The 18,373-nt window shown below is 33.2% G+C and overlaps 1 protein-coding gene and 1 long non-coding RNA gene across 9 annotated transcripts in view; one reads left to right on the top strand and one right to left on the bottom strand.

The window, feature by feature from the left end:
- Nucleotides 1–18,373, bottom strand: part of LOC309641933 — an 870,732-nt gene that overhangs the window by 563,794 nt on the left and 288,565 nt on the right. The gene's annotated exons all lie outside the window — the stretch shown is intronic.
- CNTN1 (contactin 1) overlaps nucleotides 1–18,373 on the top strand; it is a 376,331-nt gene that overhangs the window by 221,876 nt on the left and 136,082 nt on the right. For all 8 annotated transcript variants that reach the window (XM_082422551.1, XM_082422545.1, XM_082422546.1 and 5 more), the window contains 5 exons: nucleotides 2,461–2,597; nucleotides 4,010–4,042; nucleotides 11,823–11,955; nucleotides 15,393–15,565; nucleotides 17,355–17,450. In XM_082422551.1, coding sequence (XP_082278677.1) covers nucleotides 2,537–2,597; nucleotides 4,010–4,042; nucleotides 11,823–11,955; nucleotides 15,393–15,565; nucleotides 17,355–17,450 — 496 coding nt within the window. In that variant the 5' untranslated portion in view covers nucleotides 2,461–2,536. The remainder of the gene's footprint in view (nucleotides 1–2,460; nucleotides 2,598–4,009; nucleotides 4,043–11,822; nucleotides 11,956–15,392; nucleotides 15,566–17,354; nucleotides 17,451–18,373) is intronic.

Raw genomic sequence — 18,373 nt, 5'->3', positions numbered from 1 at the left:
CTCACTGTAATTGTCCTTCATTTTTACCTGATTCTTTTTCTTTCTGGTCAGTACTGTTTCCTCTACACACAATACAAAAATGGCAGCAGAATTCCTTGCTCTTACGTTGAATATTATTAGTATGTAGAGTTACTGTTTAGAATTACTTTAGAATTATCAATTTATAACAGTTTATTAATTGATAAATTTGAACTATTTAAAATCCAATAATTACTGCCACATGAAACTGAACATGCTTTGTAATTTGCAAAATGTTTGCAAATATATTATCTAAATTAATCTTTACAGAAAGAACTGTTTGATTGACACAGCAGTTTTGGCACAATTTATGTTTGCCTTTCTACCTTCCTCCTCATTAAAGGAACTTGTCCTAATTAGTGTGCATAACTCAATGAAAGGAATTAGAAACCAATAGGTCAAGAAAATGCTGAAATGTACATTTTTTGAGACAAACTTTAGGAGACATAAACAATGTGCACAGGTTTCAATAATTTTAATTTAGGTTATATTTAAATATTAATGATAACAAAATAAAAAGCTAATATCCTTCCATAGATCATTTCATTGATTTCCCTGCCTCCTGAAGGAATTTTTTTTCATTCTTCACCTTTATTTGTCTGTTTCTTTTTCTCTCTGATAGGTTCTGCTTAGTAAAAGAAATAAAATAAAATTTAAATTTAGAAGTGTAGACTTAATACAGTTTATACAGATGTGTAGTTCTCACCTTCTTACATATGTCCAAGAGAAATAAATTGGTCATAAATCAATCCTGGCATTTAAAAATTATCTGTTGAATATTTTTCCTCTTGCAAAGATATTTTAAATATCTCCTGTTGTTAAGCTGACCCATTTCTGCTATGTTTTCTCTAAGAATTCAACTCAAATTTTTCTAGAAATAAATGATTTTTCACTTTAAAATAACCTATACACCAAAAGGGACAAATATGTTTTTCCTGGTCCATGTAGTACCAACTAAATATTTTTACCAGTCTCTGCAAATGCTAAGATTCTGGCAAATTAGGGGGGGTAAATATAGTCTTTAAATCCATCATATTAAAAAAAATAAGTAGTACCTTTACATGTCATTATGATGCAACAAATCAGTACCGTTTTATTTTTGCTGTTTTGGATAATATTTAAATATATTTATATAATGATCATCATAACATTACATATTTTCTTTTCAGAATTGCCTTTATGCTCTGTCTTAATATTTTACATTCAATTTTATGTCATGAGGTTTTTCTATCCTATTTCTTATATATTCTTTGAAAACTTAATTTAATATCCTTTCAAATTGAAGGGCCTACTGTGTCCCAATTGAAGAAGTCTCTTTCTAATGCCCTGGAACATTAGAAAATTTGTTATACCTCCACCATAATGCCCTGCTTTCACCACCAGGCCCATTCCCACTGTGATGTATTTTGCAATGCTTTTAATTAAAATGGTGAACATGCTTTCAAGTTTAATAGCATGTAGATCCAAAAAAGTTTCATTGCACTGACTTGTGTACACATAAGTGTTCCTATTGATCTGTGAACTTCTTAAGGGTAAGCAGACTATGTCTTTCTTATAGATTCCTTTATCTGTATGGTTGGTTGCAGATGGATTTACAAAGAAGATGACGAAGCTTAAGTCACGGGACCCCTCACTTACATGGGGCTATTTCAGCGCCCTGATACCTCACCAGTATAATCATGTGGTCATAAGTTTTTGCAGAATTTATAAAAGCAAGATATTTTATTTAGACTGCTGCATAGTTTCATAGCTTAGTTTATATTAGTAATTTTGTCTTCTTATCTTTAAAGATGGTTCTCCAAATTTTAAAGATTTGGCCACACAAAACCTAGATTCTTCCTTATAAGGAGTAATTATTTGCTTTCTGTTAAATGAATAAAAGAAAGAAATGAAGAAGGGGAAAGGGAATGAATATATTATTAATCAATATATTTTAATGTCTAAAAATTAGCATTTCTGGCAAAAATTTTGCATAAGCCACCAACAGGCAATGCTAACATATAACTCTTGTACAGTGTCTATGCATTTACAAAGCCCTTATACAAATATATATTTTATTAAATCTACCAGCCCTTCAAGTAAATTTAAACTTCAATTAAAATAATTGACATTGAAATGTTCACAACTGTGCTATTTGTAAAAAAGATATTACTATGCTCAATTATTAAAAAGTTAAAAACTAAAACATATCAGTTGAGTGACTTGCTCATGTTTCTTACCAATCCAATACTGGGAGGCAGCTGAAGCCCTGATGCAGAATCTACTCTTTTCATTACAACATGGGGTTTACAAATGTACATAAATAAACTAAAACATTCTACAAATAAGAAATATAAAATAAAATAGAATTGATAATGCTGTTGACCCCAAATGATGAACATTTTCCCTTCCTTTTCTTCCCTTTTCCTTCTCTTCTCTTCTCTTCTCTTCTTTTTTATGCAGGTGTTTAATATTCTCCAATTGCCATAAAGTTAAAGCTTTTTTTTGAAAATTGAACCTAACCTCTACTGAACACAAGATGAAAATGTGGTTGCTGGTCAATCACCTTGTGATTGTATCTTTTACAACCTGTCTATCAGGTAAGAAATATCCTTTGTACAATCTCCATAAATTATGTCAATGTAAACAATATGCTGTTCACTTCATTGAATCTGGTGTATAAAGTTAGAATTTTCTTTTGACACCTGGGTCAGACAAGTAAATTCATATATATTAAGGTTGGCCCTTGTTTTCTTTTCTTTTTTTTTTTTTTAGTTTCAATTATTCACAAGATTTAGTCAATCAGTCTTATATAGTGATGTGCTGGTAGATGTTTAAAATCTGGATCTCTGGGAGGAAAAGAAAAATCCCTGTTGTGTAGCATTTGCCAATTCCTAGAGAGTAAATCATCCTACTATTCTCAATTTCAACTTGAAATCATTTAATGTGGCGGCAGAAAAGATATGTAACAGCTCACCATTATACAGTATGTTCACTATATAGTTATAATAGACAACCTCATTAGCATACATAAAAGTAAAATATAGTAAAATTATTAGAAAATAAAGGATTTTAAGCTTTTGTTACCTTTGTTCTTTTTTATTTATAAGTTAATATAATTTAATTTTTATTATTGGCTGGTCAATCTTATGAAAAACAATTCAGAAATAATCTACAGTGTATTCAGGGACTTAAGAATAACAAAGCAGTTTTAAGAATGCTGTAGTTTTAGGACAAACAAATACTATATTTCTATCTTTCAAAGGCAAGTGTGAAAGATTCAGAAATATTTTCTACAAGGAGAGGTACGTTGTATTTTTATTTGAAGCAGCATGTTTTCTAACAATCAGTTTTTTCGGATACCTCTGTCTCAATTACCTTAGGTCAGTGCTTGTTGAGTTGCTATTAAGTTCAAGACTTAGCTGGATATCATCTTTTCATTTATCAGTCCCCCTTGATTGCTTTAATGATGAACTTGATAGGCATCTTATTGTATTTCTTATTTTTTATTAAGGAAATAAAAATGCTATTTTAATTTAGGGAGTAATTTTTATTATGATGACTTCAAAATCAAGAAAAATATAATAATTTTATCAGTACTTAAGAATTTTAATGACGTTGATATAACCACATAATTATACACACATACACACACATATATAACTATATGCTTATATATTATATAAATGTAAGAAAGAAAAATTTTGTGGTAAGGTTACTATTGCTGTATTACCTTTATGAATAAGATAAAACAAAAATAATCTTATTAGTACTGAAAATCCATACTAATTCTGTTGACCATAAATTTTAGTGCTACAACTATAAAATTGCAAAGACGAGAAATAAATATTTGCAAAGATATGGTGATACTTCAGCCTTAAAATGAAAGGCCAGTAATCTTATTTCATTAACTAATATCTCAGTTATCTGAGTAATGTTTGAAACCACAACCTGAAGAGCTGCTTTGGGGATTAATTTTTTTTCATTTTCATTTTCTTTTTTTTCTTTTTAGAGTTTACATGGCACAGAAGGTATGGTCATGGAGGTAAGTTGATGAAAGGGTTAATTTTTAAATAGCTTTCCTCAAATAAATCATATTTCATCCTGCTTTAAGCTATTAATTCTCCAAACTTAAAGCAAGTGATTAATGTTAGAGTACTTGGAAATTTTGTAAGATGATTTATCTAGGGTCTTCAGGCAACTTGTTTGATTGCCAGAATGAATGAATGGATACACCACAAACAAATATCCAACTAGAAGATTGTAGCAGATGGAATATATTCAGTGCAACCTGTATTTTTTCCTGCATGCTTTGTAACAATCCTATGCTACTAAATTTTGATGCAATATTTTCAATATTGTAAAAATCTAGCTTATTTTGAAAGCCTCCTGCTTTGCTGCACACATCACTTTAACTAAAGTTAATGAACTTGGAACCTTAAGATTCAGTTTAATTAGAAATCCAAAGACCTTGCAAAATTTATTGTTTACTTTTTATTGAATATAATTAGCAATCCTGCTAGTTTAGATTCTATTTCAACCACTGAACAGTTCTTGCCAGAAATATAGGCAATATAGTAGACTGCAAAAAAAAGAATCTAGAGTAAGGCCAGCCTGGATTTATATAGTCAACCTGGTATTCACTAGTTATGTGATCTTGTGCAAATTATTCAACTTCTATGAGACTCAAGTTTCCAATATGTAAAAATCACAGGATTCTTTTGAGAACTAAAAAAATAATGTTACAATAGCTTCCAGCACAGTGACCTACATAGTAGGTGCTCAGTAAACATAGTAAAACTGGTAACTGATAAAAGCCACAGCATAGTGGTAGGAGAATGAATAATTAGGAAGAATAACTGGGCAACCAATGCAACAACTTCCATGCCAAAGCAAGATATTCATGCCAGAGTGAGTCTGAATTTCCATCTGTAGGGGATTAAGAAAAAGGACAGTCCTAGCATGAAGCACATCAAAGCTATTTCTGTTTCCTCCTTGTGAGTTAGGAATAACTACATTTAGGCTATATAAAGATCAGTGAGATATGTTTCTTGACTTCAAGAACCTTACATATAATAGGGAATAATAAAAGTAAGTAGATTAACAGATTTATAAGAGAAATAAGCATTTTAAAACAATTACTTTGAGGAATAAATGAGTATTTAATGATGGAGCTAGTGGGTAAGGGAAACTTGAAGTATTTCAATTATTAGAAATGGAGCTAATTCTTAGAGGCAGTGGCACAAATGAAGTACAGATGTGGGCAAATGTGGGCTGTGTTAGATCACTAATTCAAAGAACTGTTGTTTTGCAGGATGTTAGTAAGACTTCATTGTCAAATAAAGTTGAGAAAGGCTAGTTCATTGAAGTTCGACAGTTTATTATTAAGTGTAATACATGTATTAGTTTCCTAGGACAGCTATAGCTATAATAAAGTGCCACCAACTGGGTGGCTTAGAACAACAGAAATTTATTGTCTCACAGTTCTAAAAGTCCCAAACCAAAGAGATATCAGGGTCATGCTTCTGCTAAAACCTGTAGGGGAAAGCTCCTTCCTTGCCTCTTTCAGCTTCTGGTACCCCCATCATTCCTTGGCTTGTGGCAGCATACATAGGTAGACATAAGGTAAGTGTGGACAGATGCCCAGATAGTTATGCAAAACACAGTGTCTAGAGCTTCAGGGTTGGACCATAGGTCAAGGAAATGGTTGCCATCAAGAAATGTGATAGGCTCTTCTTAGGCAGGTAATGCCATGCTAAGGAAAATTTAGTCAACTTAACCATTCTGCTAACCAGATCCTAATCTTCCTTCTAATTATTGGATTTCTGCACATTCTCAAGGTCAACTCCTTATATTTTAGTTATGATAAATTACGGCAATGTTACCTGTTACCCATGAGACTAAAGAATTAGGGCACCAGAGTATTCAAAGCCTAAGCCCTAAATGTCCTTGTTCTCTTATCAGTGGGGGACGATTGACAATGAAGACAAGAAGCATGCTTTGAGCCAATTTAAATATTGTTTCATTTGGAGAGTTTATTGTATTACAAGAGAGCCTACAACACTCCCTATCCCATAACCACTGTAGCATTGTAAATATTGTAAAAATTCTAAGATTAGACTGCATTAAAATTTTGTTTTCATTGCTTTTTCCTAATAGATTTTTTCCTGAGAATCTTATTACAGCATACTTATATAAAATTATGTTTGAAAACTAACAGACTGAGATGACATATTACAGAGTGAGAAATAGGATTTGATTCATAATGAATATAAAATGAATAAAAAATAACTCTCAAGCACAGATAGTTATTATACTTTCAATTTCCAGAGATAAAATAGGATAGCAAGGTTACAGTGGACCATCTCTATATAGTGAGAGGTGAAGTAATACCATTTAATATCATACAACTAACTGATTACATTAACCATGAAACTGAGAATGCTACTGAAAAAAGCAGCAGTTTTTGCCTGTTGCTCACATCTGTGAATGTGACAACAAATATTCATACATGATTTCTTTTTTTCTGTTAATCTTCTTGATCAGATTTAAGAAATGAACTTACTTCTGCAATATATTACCACTATATGGTAGAAAATACACAAATTTTCATTAAGAGTAGATCAAAAAAAGAGTGAAGTGCTGTCTTCAATTAGCTTGAGAAGTCATCTTTATAATTGTGTGCTCCTTTTTAGAAGAATATATCCAGTACAAAAAAGAGCACGTGTTTTAAAAATAATTTTATTTTTTTTTTAACATATTATCCATGTCATGTGTTTCTGTACCCTTTAACCCCATAATACTTCCTAAGCATGGTAATTTGTCATCTAATTATTTCCATGGCCCTAGAAGAAAAGCAAGGGATGGCTTAATTTTTGTTGATGGAGATTATAATGCTTATATTAATGGATCCTTTGCTGAACCTTGTGTTGTATTCCCCCTGAAAGTTCTTTTTCCTTGATCTGGGCTCCCTAGCTGAGCTAAGAGAGCAATGAGCTCAGATAGTCTTCAAGGGGGTTATGAAGTTCACATTCAGAAGTTCACACTGAGCATGCCACAACAATTCAAAACCTTGTGTTGAGTAATTTATCTTCCCAGAGCCCAAATATGTTCTCAAAATAAAATGTATAGAGTAATTAGTAAACCACCTAATGGAATATTATGCATTATTTTAATCAGGCTCGAAAATTTTACAAAAGCTAGAAATGTACATTTATAAAATATACTGAGTAGAAACACTAATGTGATGTGGTGTGTCACATTCTTCGTTTTGATCTAGAAAGTGGGCAAAGGGAAATATCTTAAATGTAATATTTTCTCAAAGTGAAAAATAAATATTTTATCGGAAATTAGCTTCATATTTTTATCCCTTAAATGTTTTGTTGTCTCTTCCTATAAAGGGAAGATAGAAGTGGAGTACTAGGAAATATCTGCATATAATTTTGGAAAAGCACTTGTCATTGAGAAAAAATAGCATGGGGCACTGATAATATCCAGTTTGGCCTATAAACTTCAACCCAGCTCATCCCAAAAGTGTTTTATCTTTACATCTATCCTTTGAGGGATTGCCTATCAATAGATATAGTCCCATCATTATTAACATGTGGCATTCCATTATTTTCAATGGAAATATTCATTGCTGGTAACTTTTCCAGAAAAAAAAAAAAACTAAGCATTATGATCATGATGAAGAAACTATAAACATATTTTCAGTTTACTAAAAGATGACCGATTTTTATCTCAAAGGAATATACCTTAAAATCATAGAGTCAGAAAGTACATTGGTAGATTCCAGGGGCCGGGTGGTGGGGGGGTGGGGAAGGCGAATGGGGAATTGTTAGTGTTTAATGGGGACAAAGTTTCAGCTTAGGAATGTGAAAAATTCAGGAGATGGATGATTGTGAGAGTTGCACAACAGTGTGAATGTACTTAGTGCCACTGAACTGTACAGTTAAATATGGTTAAAATAGTATGTTTTATACTATGAGACTTACCACAATAAAAAAAATTAAGAAATAAAATAAAGTAAAAATGAAAAAAAGATACACTATCAAAAGAAACATTAAAACCATGCATTTTATGAAAATAGGCAAATCTACTAATCTCTACCTCCATATTGATGTGTGTTTGTGTGCAGCTGTCTTTGTTGGATTTCAAAGCACTCTACAGTACTTTAAATAATCAAGACAACTTGGAATGAACAAAACTCACTTTATTTCAAAGTGATAAAAGTAGTTATTTCAAGAAGGCTAATAAAATTATAAATTAAATTGAGAATTCAGGATTATTACAAACCCTATACTGGCACTACCAGAGGGCACTCTAGAAGCAGGTGCTAGCAGGCCAGGATTAACTATTTCTACATTGGAAATACAATACTGTTGAAGAATCTTTAGGTAATGAAACCCTGTACCTATTGAGATGAGTTCAAATTTTGTGAAATAGTGTGTAATCACCATTATTAAATGAAGTAGATACTTAATTAGTTGACAGTCTTTTCAATTTGCTGCTTCAAGCAAAATTCTCCAATGCAAGTTGGAGTCGACCTAAAGAAAAACCCTTAACCTTAAAGACCTGAAATTCCCTTAAAAGTGTCTTTCATAGGGGACATCGCTGGTGGCACAGTGGTTAAGAATTCACCTGCCAATGCAAGGGACAGGGGTTCGAGCCCTGGTCCTGGAGGATCCCACATGCCACGGGGCAACTAACATGTGCCACAACTACTGAGCCCATGGGACACAACTACTGAAGCCCATGCTCCTAGAGCCCCTGCTCTGCAAGAAGAGAAGCCACCGCAATGAGAAGCCTGCTCACCGCAACAAAGAATAGCCCCCGCTCACTGCAGCTAGAGAAAGCCCACACTCAGCAACGAAGACCCAAGGCAGCCAAAAATAAATAAATTAATTAGCTAATTTAAAAAATAAATTTTTTAAAACAGTGTCTTTCACAGAGCATAACTTTTAAATTTTAATAAAGTCCAACTTATCAAATTTTTTTCTTTCATGGATCATGCTTTTGGCATTTTATCTCAAAACTTCACCATATGCAAAGTCAGAATCAAGTCATTGACTGAATTAAGGACAACCAACACCTCTAGTTCACCAAACTGTAGCCTCGCAGATGACCATCTAAAATTCTTATGCTGCCACTGATGTAACAAATGGAAACTCAAGATCTAAACCAGTGCAGATCAGTGGGCTTCTGTTTAAATAATATGCATAATTGCACCAAACATCCATTCCTCTTAAAATTTGATGATCTTTTCTATTGGTAATGATAGTAATACCATAATCATCAGGCTTGTATATAAATACAATGTACTTAGAAGATATTCATGAGCTTTAAACTCCCCTAAACACTATTTATTTTTAGTATTCTAAATATTTAGTCTATTTAGGTTTTTTTTTTTTAATTGTTCAAAAATTTCATACTAAGCTCATAATTTATCATGGGGTAAAGTGAGAATAGAAATCATCTTACCTTCCAGAAGAGAATCAAAATATATTAATAAAATTGAACTCCTCTGCTTGTCTTTGTAAGCTTTTTTTTTTTTTTTGGTAGTTGGGAAGAAACAAGAGACTCTCCAGGGCAGCAGTGTTACTAAATTGCTCCAGTCAGAAAAGCTGTGCAAATGGGAGAGACTCAAGGAAGAGCTTATGAGATTGTCCAAGTGGGAAGAAAAAATAGCACATGATTTTTACCATAGATAAGCACAAGGTCATTTCTTTCAGAGATTAGAAAATCTAGACCCTACATCCAAACGAAGGTCTAGTTATCAGGGATTTGGGTCTCATTCCTCATTTTTCCCTGATGTGCTATTACATCCTGAAAGGCCAGAAAACATTGGACATCATCAGGAAAATTATAGAAGCAAAGCAGAAAACATTATATGCATTTCTAGTTTTTACAACCTCAGGGATATGGAACTAGACACAGCTTAGAGCAGGACTTCAAAAGCATTAGCAGAGGACTTCTGTGAACACCTTGCACTCATTGTCTTACTTATGGTTGCAGTAGGCCTGTGAAGTCCTTAGGGCACGTGCCCCTATTCCTTTCTTTTTTTTAAATTGTAGATACCATGTAGAACAAACAACTTGTATAAAACAACGGCTAGAACACTGCACAGCCAGAGCTAAATCCCAGTTTCTCTGGTTCTTCCAATTCTGATCCAGAAATTTATCTGCTGTCTGAAATAGAATGGTGGTTTTGGAATGTAACTAAGGTCTATAAATTCTTGAATGGCAATTTCAGCACATTCCAACTAAAAATGAGGCTTCTCCCTTTGAAATATTTCAGGTCAGTTTAGAAAAATTAATGCTTCATACTGGGAGAAACTAACTGAAGGTTTTTGTTAGTCATCTATATACACAGAAATATGTATTGACATAATGCTTATGGAACCAGAGCTACAAGAATGAATAAAATTTGGCTCCTGAAGCTTTTGGAATTAGTCTAAGAGCTGATATACATAAGATATTTAAATTAAATTTTGAAAGGATTGGCAAATTCATGAGAACATTGGTAAAATCAGTAGTTATTGATTACTGACTACATGGGTTGTCTCAATGTAATTCTCACAATAGTCCAATGAGATAGATTTTATTATTATCCACATTTTATAAAGCATGATATTGAGTCTTGGAGACATTAAATAATTTTTCCAAAAGCACTGCTAAACAGTACTAAAGCAAGATTTTAAAGATGTAATTAAACTGCTTGTTAAGAGAAACTGGGAGAAAGCTTTTATCCTTAAGTTTAATGTTAGAACAACCAAACTTTCAGTGTAGCATTTGCCTTACACTCTCTCTTAAAAAAATAAATTGGAGGCGTGAACCATAGCTTTTGATCAAGCAGAGACATTACAATGATCCCATGTAAGACTATTCCTCATTTCTAGTCATATACATCAGTATTAATTCATTTGGGGCATATGGCTGTTAGCTGTGTTCTGTAAATGGTGCCACATTGATTACATGGGAGTGATTCTCTTCTCCTCATCCTGCTATGAGGTGTCACACCTGCCCTCCAGAGAGGATACACAGTCAGGAACAACTGCTTCTCAACACTGGTATTTTTGTGGTAGATTTTAAACGAGTTGGCCAGATCCCATATCATGTAATTAGTTTACTGATTGTTCTAGATGTTGCTAAGTACTAGTGCTGGTCACATGTTTCAAGATAAAAACAAAAACAAAACAAGAACTGACCCCAAAAAAGGACTCATTTCCCCAGAGCATCTAGAAATTCATTCATTATATTGTTCAAAAGTTGTTAAGCACCTAGTATGTTCCAGACCTGTCCCCAAGCATCTGCAATCTAGTGAAACAGAAAGTTGTATCAAGAATCACAGCAGGTGTGTTAAGTGTCATAAGCCTGATAGGGAGTTATGAGAACATAAATGAGGACCAACTAAAGCTAGGAGGGGTTGGAGAGGTGGTTTCATGAAGGAACTAACTCTATGACTAAATCATAAAGGAGTGTACAAATTTTGATAAGAGGGGAAAAGTCAGATGGTGATTCCAGAAAGAGGAAAAGTATGTGCAAAGTGTCGGCATGACAGCATGACTTGTATGAGGAGCCGTAAATAGTTGCCAAAGCATGGCAGTTCAGAGTGCTTTTGGAGAAATGATGAGAGATGGGCAGAAAAGAATTTTGAATAAAGAACCTAAACGTTTTCCTCAGGATTATAGTGGCAAATATCTTTGGTTTGAATGAAAATGGAGATTCCATGTTTCTGACCTTTTTTTCAAAAAACTTTTTAATGCACCTAAATTATCTTTGATTTGTAAAATAGAACAATGTAAAATAATTGTATTTTTCTTATAGTTTCTGAGGAAGACAAAGGATTTGGACCAATTTTTGAAGAACAACCAATCAATACCATTTATCCAGAGGAGTCACCGGAAGGAAAAGTTTCACTAAACTGTAGGGCACGAGCCAGCCCTTTCCCAGTTTACAAGTAATGTACCTCGTTACTCTTTTCAGAATGAAGTGTTGGACTAAAGATTACAGATCAGCATCTATGACCCTGTATCTATAGAGAAAGCTATGGCATAAAGCTTTCTACGGAGTCCAGGAACATTAACAAAAATATTGTCATACAGGTTATATTTTTAAAGTTGTTAATACCCAAATAAGCAGTTTTCTCAAATATATGCAAATAATTCACTTCCTATTTCCTGCACAGATAATGCCAGTGTCATTTGACATTATCCACTTAAAAACTGGCTAATGGAGATCATGCTATTAAGAAAATGGTTATATGAATAATATGCACAATTTAAATATATGCATTTGAGGATAAACTGGTTTTGTATGTATTGGCCTGGATAACTCATACCTACAGATGATGGATAGTATTTCTATATTAACTACATTTAAAGATCTTCTTACATAGATAACTCTAGAAAGCACCATTTTTTCAGTAGTCTCAAATCTATATTCCAGACAACAAAGCAAATTCCTTAAATGTCTCTACATATCGGACAATCTATATAACATACCTCTTTATGTTTTTCTGGAGTACATATTTATGCTATCAAAAATAACTTTATAAAAGTAACATTTGGTTCTCTTGCTTCAGAGTGTTCAGAAAAGTATACTAACAGTTTCTAGCCTGATGCAAAGAATAAGATTTAAAAATTAAGCAAATGCCAATGGATTTTGGTTCCAGGAAAACAAAGCAAGTGATTGATGGGGAAATTGGGGCTCTAGTGTGTTAATGTCACCTGAGTTAATTGAAGGTTGTCATTCAACAAAGTTGATTTTAGTACTAGATTTTTCTTTCCATGGATAGAAAGATAACTTCCCATTGTTTTAAAAAGTTGTTGTCATGGAGAATACCCCTTCCCCCCATTTCATTATACTTGAACTCATTTTCTCTCGCCTCTGGCTATAATTACAAAAATTTTCTTAAAATAAATATAAATTTATATATAAAATCACCATCTCTTTAAAATCATTTTTATAATTTTATAAAAGTAGAAGTAGATATTTTATAAATTATAAATAACACATTTGTTCTGAAAATATTTGATGGGCTTCATTTATTTCTACCCTTAAGTCATATATAATGGGAGTTTATGTACGTAACCATGGACATGGCATAGTATAACTAATGGGAGACCTAGAGAAGATTTAGTCCAAGTACAAAATTTTATAGGAGAGGAAGCTGAGTCCTGAATAAGTAAGTTGACTTGCTCTGCTCCAGAGCTAGTAAATCACAGATCTAGGACTGAAATACAAGTTTTATGACTTTCAAAGAAACATATAATTTTTTTCAGTATTTATCTATCTAGATGGGTCAATAGCATTTCAAAAGCTATTTCAGTGACGGTTATTCTGTGATAATTATTCTGTGACAGTCTGTCCTTGACATTCATACATGGAACCTAAGCAAATCAGCCTCCAGGCTCCAATGGGAGAGAAAAGAACAGCAGAGGTTGTTCTCAGATAGTGTTCTACGAACATGTACTTCTCTTTGCTGCCACCACTACCACCATCCAGCAGAGGCAGTAAGAAGCAAAGTTTTACATCAATAAAATTTTGTACATATTGATTAGCACCTCTCTCTAGCTCCCTCCTGCTAGTCCCACTTAGTCTTCTCATTAAAATATAAAAAAGAACAATGAAAAGCAAAACTTTGCTTGGCAAATACATCACCAACTCCCTCCCAAAGGTTGCATCGGCACTTAAGTCCCCAGGGCAAGTACGACCTGATTATCTACACATTAATTTAGAGAGCTGAAGGGGAGAAGTAGACATTTAATTGTTAGGAAGGTGATCTGCATCTGACAGCAAAATAAAAAATATTCAGCTCATGATGCAGCTTGTCTGACAGAAGAACACTTGCAGTTATGAACATTTACTTAATATTCAGGGCAAGCCATACTTACCTTGGTAATCATGCAATTTGTCATTCACATAGTGCTTTTATATTTATGGCATGTTCTGTGATAATTTGTTATTCGTGGCAACATCATGAAAGTTACAACAGGGAACTTTACCTTTCACTCATCAGCCTTGAGGCTTTCATTATCTTGCCTTGTCTCCCACAATAACAAGAACTCCAATAAAAATTGTGTTTAAAGCTGTGTAAAAGGAATTACAACAAAGGTGAATCTTCCTAAAAATAAAATAGACCGGTGAACTTACCCAAACACAGCAAAATTTAATCATTATATGACATCAAGGGCAGAATCAGACCCACTTGGAAGAAGTTAAAGCAAGAAATAAAAATTTAAAGTAAATATAATGAGGGGGCATAAAGCCTAACAATTGGAACTGCCTAACAAGGAAACCCATTGCCTTGGCAAGTACTAAGTGACTTGACATTGGATGGTTCAGTCAGGGACAATATTGCCATCAGCCAGGATGAGGGGGATGATTTACTCATTGGGTTGGTATTTGGTAGGTTTTCAGAAGCAAAGCACGGTTTTCTGTTGTTCACTTTTGAATTACTTCCTACACAGTAAAAATTAAAACTAAAAATGTTCCAGTAATTTGATTTATTAAAAAATATTCTAAAATCAATAGACCTTTTTGGCAAGATTCTGACCCTAATCAGAATTGTGCAGCCAGGCAATGAATGATGGGACCACAGCCCACTGGTTGACCATGGCTCTTGTCTTATAACGTTGCAGAAGACATGGAACCTTAACCCTGATAGAACATGATTATAAAATTATGCAGGTGATCAACTTAATTGACAACTATTTTATATATGCAATCTTCTCATCATCTCACCAAGAAAGTTAGACTCCTGTTTCTAGTTGGTTTATTCATAACATCATCTCCATATAAATATACCTGCAATAGTGTATTTGTGGCTTGGAAACGAAGACCCAGTTGACTTTAATCATGTTCAAATAGTGTGATTGACCTCTAGTGGTCAGAATATGACATTTACTGAGAAGAATCCTGATTCCAATTAGTATGTTTTTTTCAAAAATGACTCATATTTAGAATCAGATATTGATTTTTTATATTTTTATTTCTGCTATAAGAATGTTTTTAATATGTTATACAATGTATCTATATGCATGAATCTAAACTAGTGCATAAATGGTTATCATTTATAATCCATGTATATCTGCTAAGAAACCAGTTTATGTAGCAAAATTCAATGAACTATTTGTCCCTTGGGATGCCTCATGAAAAAAAAGGAAATTATTCATACACTTGAACATTTACCTTTCTGTGCCTGAGATGAATTATAAATCATGAGCCCAGAGGCACAGAATTATAGGATGTGAAGAAATACTACTCTGAGTCAACTACTTAATCATCTGACTTCACATGGAGCTATACTCATATTATTTTAGAACAATGTTAGCCCGGTACACTGTTTGCAGTCTTCTTGGCCTTTGATATAACATTTATTTCTTTTTGTCATAGATGGAGAATGAATAATGGGGATATTGATCTGACAAGTGATCGGTACAGTATGGTAGGAGGAAATCTTGTGATCAACAATCCTGACAAACAGAAAGATGCTGGAGTATATTACTGTTTAGCATCAAATAACTACGGAATGGTCAGAAGCACTGAAGCAACCTTGAGCTTTGGATGTAAGTAATTGTAACTTTAAAGAGGGCAAATGCATTTAGGCGAAGTAAAACTTAGATGTTATCATAAGAGTTTAACAAAAGGAGAAATCAAGAAGAAAAAAAGAAAGTGAAGGACTCCGTAGATGAGGTGGGTCTTACCAGATTAGTGGGCCTTAATTGTGTGGAGAAGAAAAAATTTCAGGAGAGCAAAATGTCACGAGGGGTATTATGAATGTACTTGAAGTAGTGAAAGATAACACTGGAAAATAAACTAAGGCCATGTTCAAAATGATCTTGAATGAGTTTCTAAAGATTACTATCAATGGAAATGCTAAGTTATGCATTCTCAGTGGGGGTGATATCACCCCCCAAGGTAGTGAAAATTGGATTTTGCAGTGGGGGGAACCATCTTAGATATTACAACATAATGGTCTATGGCTCTCCAAAGCTCAGCCCCACCCAACAAAATCTTATTCCTTAGGATTTAATTTTTCTTGTTAGGAATAAACTAAACAAAAATTTTAATTGATAAATTAAATAATTAATTTTAAGTTTAAATTAAATTTCTCATTTTGGAGACAATAATAATGAAAAATATTTTGAGAAACGTTGTGCTAAACTAAAAGTTAGAGGTTATTCTGAAAGAAGAATGTGTGTTGGGAGAGGAGCTGGACTGGGTGTTCTCCATGCGTGATTTTATGTCAGCATTTAAATATTCTGCAAAATGAATTATAGGATGAAAGTGACATTTTAAAAGGACTCAAGTGGTAGTGATTACCAGGAGGGAGTGAGACAGTGTCAGGAAGTGCAGTCAGATTAAATTGGTGTGGTGACAGTGGGAATGTAAATAATAAACTCAGTCCTTGAAGAAATACACAACAGATTGCATTGCGTTGAAAGAAAAAGACCTTCAATATTTTCTTAAGGAAAGTCTAGTCAAAAGGCAGAAACATTCTGCTCTCTTTAAAATGGGATGGGCACAAGTAAAACCAATTTCAAGGATGGGAGGAAGCATTTAAATTGTCGCTTCACATGCAGAGGTGACATTAAGTTATCTACAGTGAGATAGATGTCAGCTAAGTTTTGAGGACAGGGATGGCATTCCAGTGAGGCATCAGGGCAAGAAAAGTAGATTTGAAGCATTCTTTGCAAAAAGGTAGTTATTGGAATGATAAATTTTCAGGGACATAAGTATACTGAGAGAAGTAAAAATTAGATTTTATAATTTGAGTACTGATCACATGTAAGGAATAGAAGATGAGGCAAGACTGAAACAGAATGAGAACCAGTAAAACAAATGAAGAATCAAATAGTAGGCTATCAAAAAACAAAGCAAAATATGAGTTCCAAATACACAGGAGAGAGTAGAGGAAATAAAAACAGGAAAACTCAGAATTTGAAAAAGAGCAATAGATTGTTGACCTTAACATTCCTCAACTAGGATCCTGCCCTTCATCTTTATTCCTTTTCTCCATTGGAGTCCTCCCTCAGACTTTCTCTGGTAGAGCCCTGGGTTTGTCTGAACACACTATTTCCAGATACTCTTATGGAGACTCTTCCTAAATCTGAAACAAAGTTTAGGAAATGCTCAGTCTTCGGGGTTGTCCAAATAGTTATCAGGTGCTACCAATGTCCATACTCTTCTGTAGTGTGTGTACAAGGGAATTAATTGACTTTGATAGGTTTCACCAAACCAACAGAGAACTATTGTATCTAAAAGTGAGTTAGTAGCTGAAAAATAAACTTTAATGAGTATCAATCTTTCTATTGCCCAGAGAGTGAATGTTTTCCTTTTTGTTTTCATGATTAGATCTTGATCCTTTCCCACCTGAGGAACGTCCCGAGGTCAGAGTGAAAGAAGGGAAAGGAATGGTGTTGCTCTGTGACCCTCCATACCATTTCCCAGGTAAACTTATCTCTTCTGTGATTATAAGCACCTAGGAAATGAAATGGGGAAGTTTCTATTTTCTTTTTTTTTTTAATTTTCTTAATAATAATGGAACATTTATAATTAAATAAGACTCAATATTTGCATAACCTTATAATGCATGACTTACTAGTGCTTATAGATGCTTGCTTTTTTAAGTCCTTAATAACTGGGCCTTAACTCCAAAAATCTATGGTCATTTCAGTTTACAAACAATATATATGTTGGATTATGTCCCTATTAAAGTTCCTGTTACACAGGAGAAAACACGGTAGATTTTCTACAAATGACACCTGAAATAGAATAGTACCAAGGAAAAATATATAATCAATCATTTTATTAACAATTTAGCATCTACAGTATACTGTGAACTGTAATTAAACACTAGAAAGTAATAAAGACATAATAAATTATTAATCTCTGTAGGAGTACCAATCCACAAGAAAGGGGCTAAATCAAGTGTCATCTATTACAAGATTCAACTTTTGAATACATGTTTTCAGTAATTTGATATGGCTAAAAGAAAAGCCACCAAAGTGTTAATTAAAAGATGAACACTGTCTACATTTCACTTGTTTTATTTATCAAATATCCTCTTCAAACAATATATTAATACCACTTTTCTCACAGAAAAAAATGTTTTGGGTTCTTATAGTTTTAATATGATGTCATAAAATTGTCTTTAAATATCTCCATAGAGAATGATTCATAACAGGCTAGTATAAATCATTTTGTATGGAATATATTAATATGGCATATATATACATATATATATATATATATATACTATTCCAATTATGTATATATAAATTCAGATTGCTTATTGATCATTTTCTTTCTAATAACTATGGGAAAAAGATAATTGATAAACATAGGAGGAATTTATGAATCCAAAATGTTGT

This window comes from Balaenoptera physalus (genome assembly GCF_965194825.1).
Source record: "Balaenoptera physalus genome assembly, chromosome: 13".
NCBI lineage: Eukaryota > Metazoa > Chordata > Mammalia > Artiodactyla > Balaenopteridae > Balaenoptera > Balaenoptera physalus.
The sequence above is the reverse complement of the archived record's forward strand: the minus strand, read 5'-3'. Positions and strand labels throughout refer to the sequence as shown.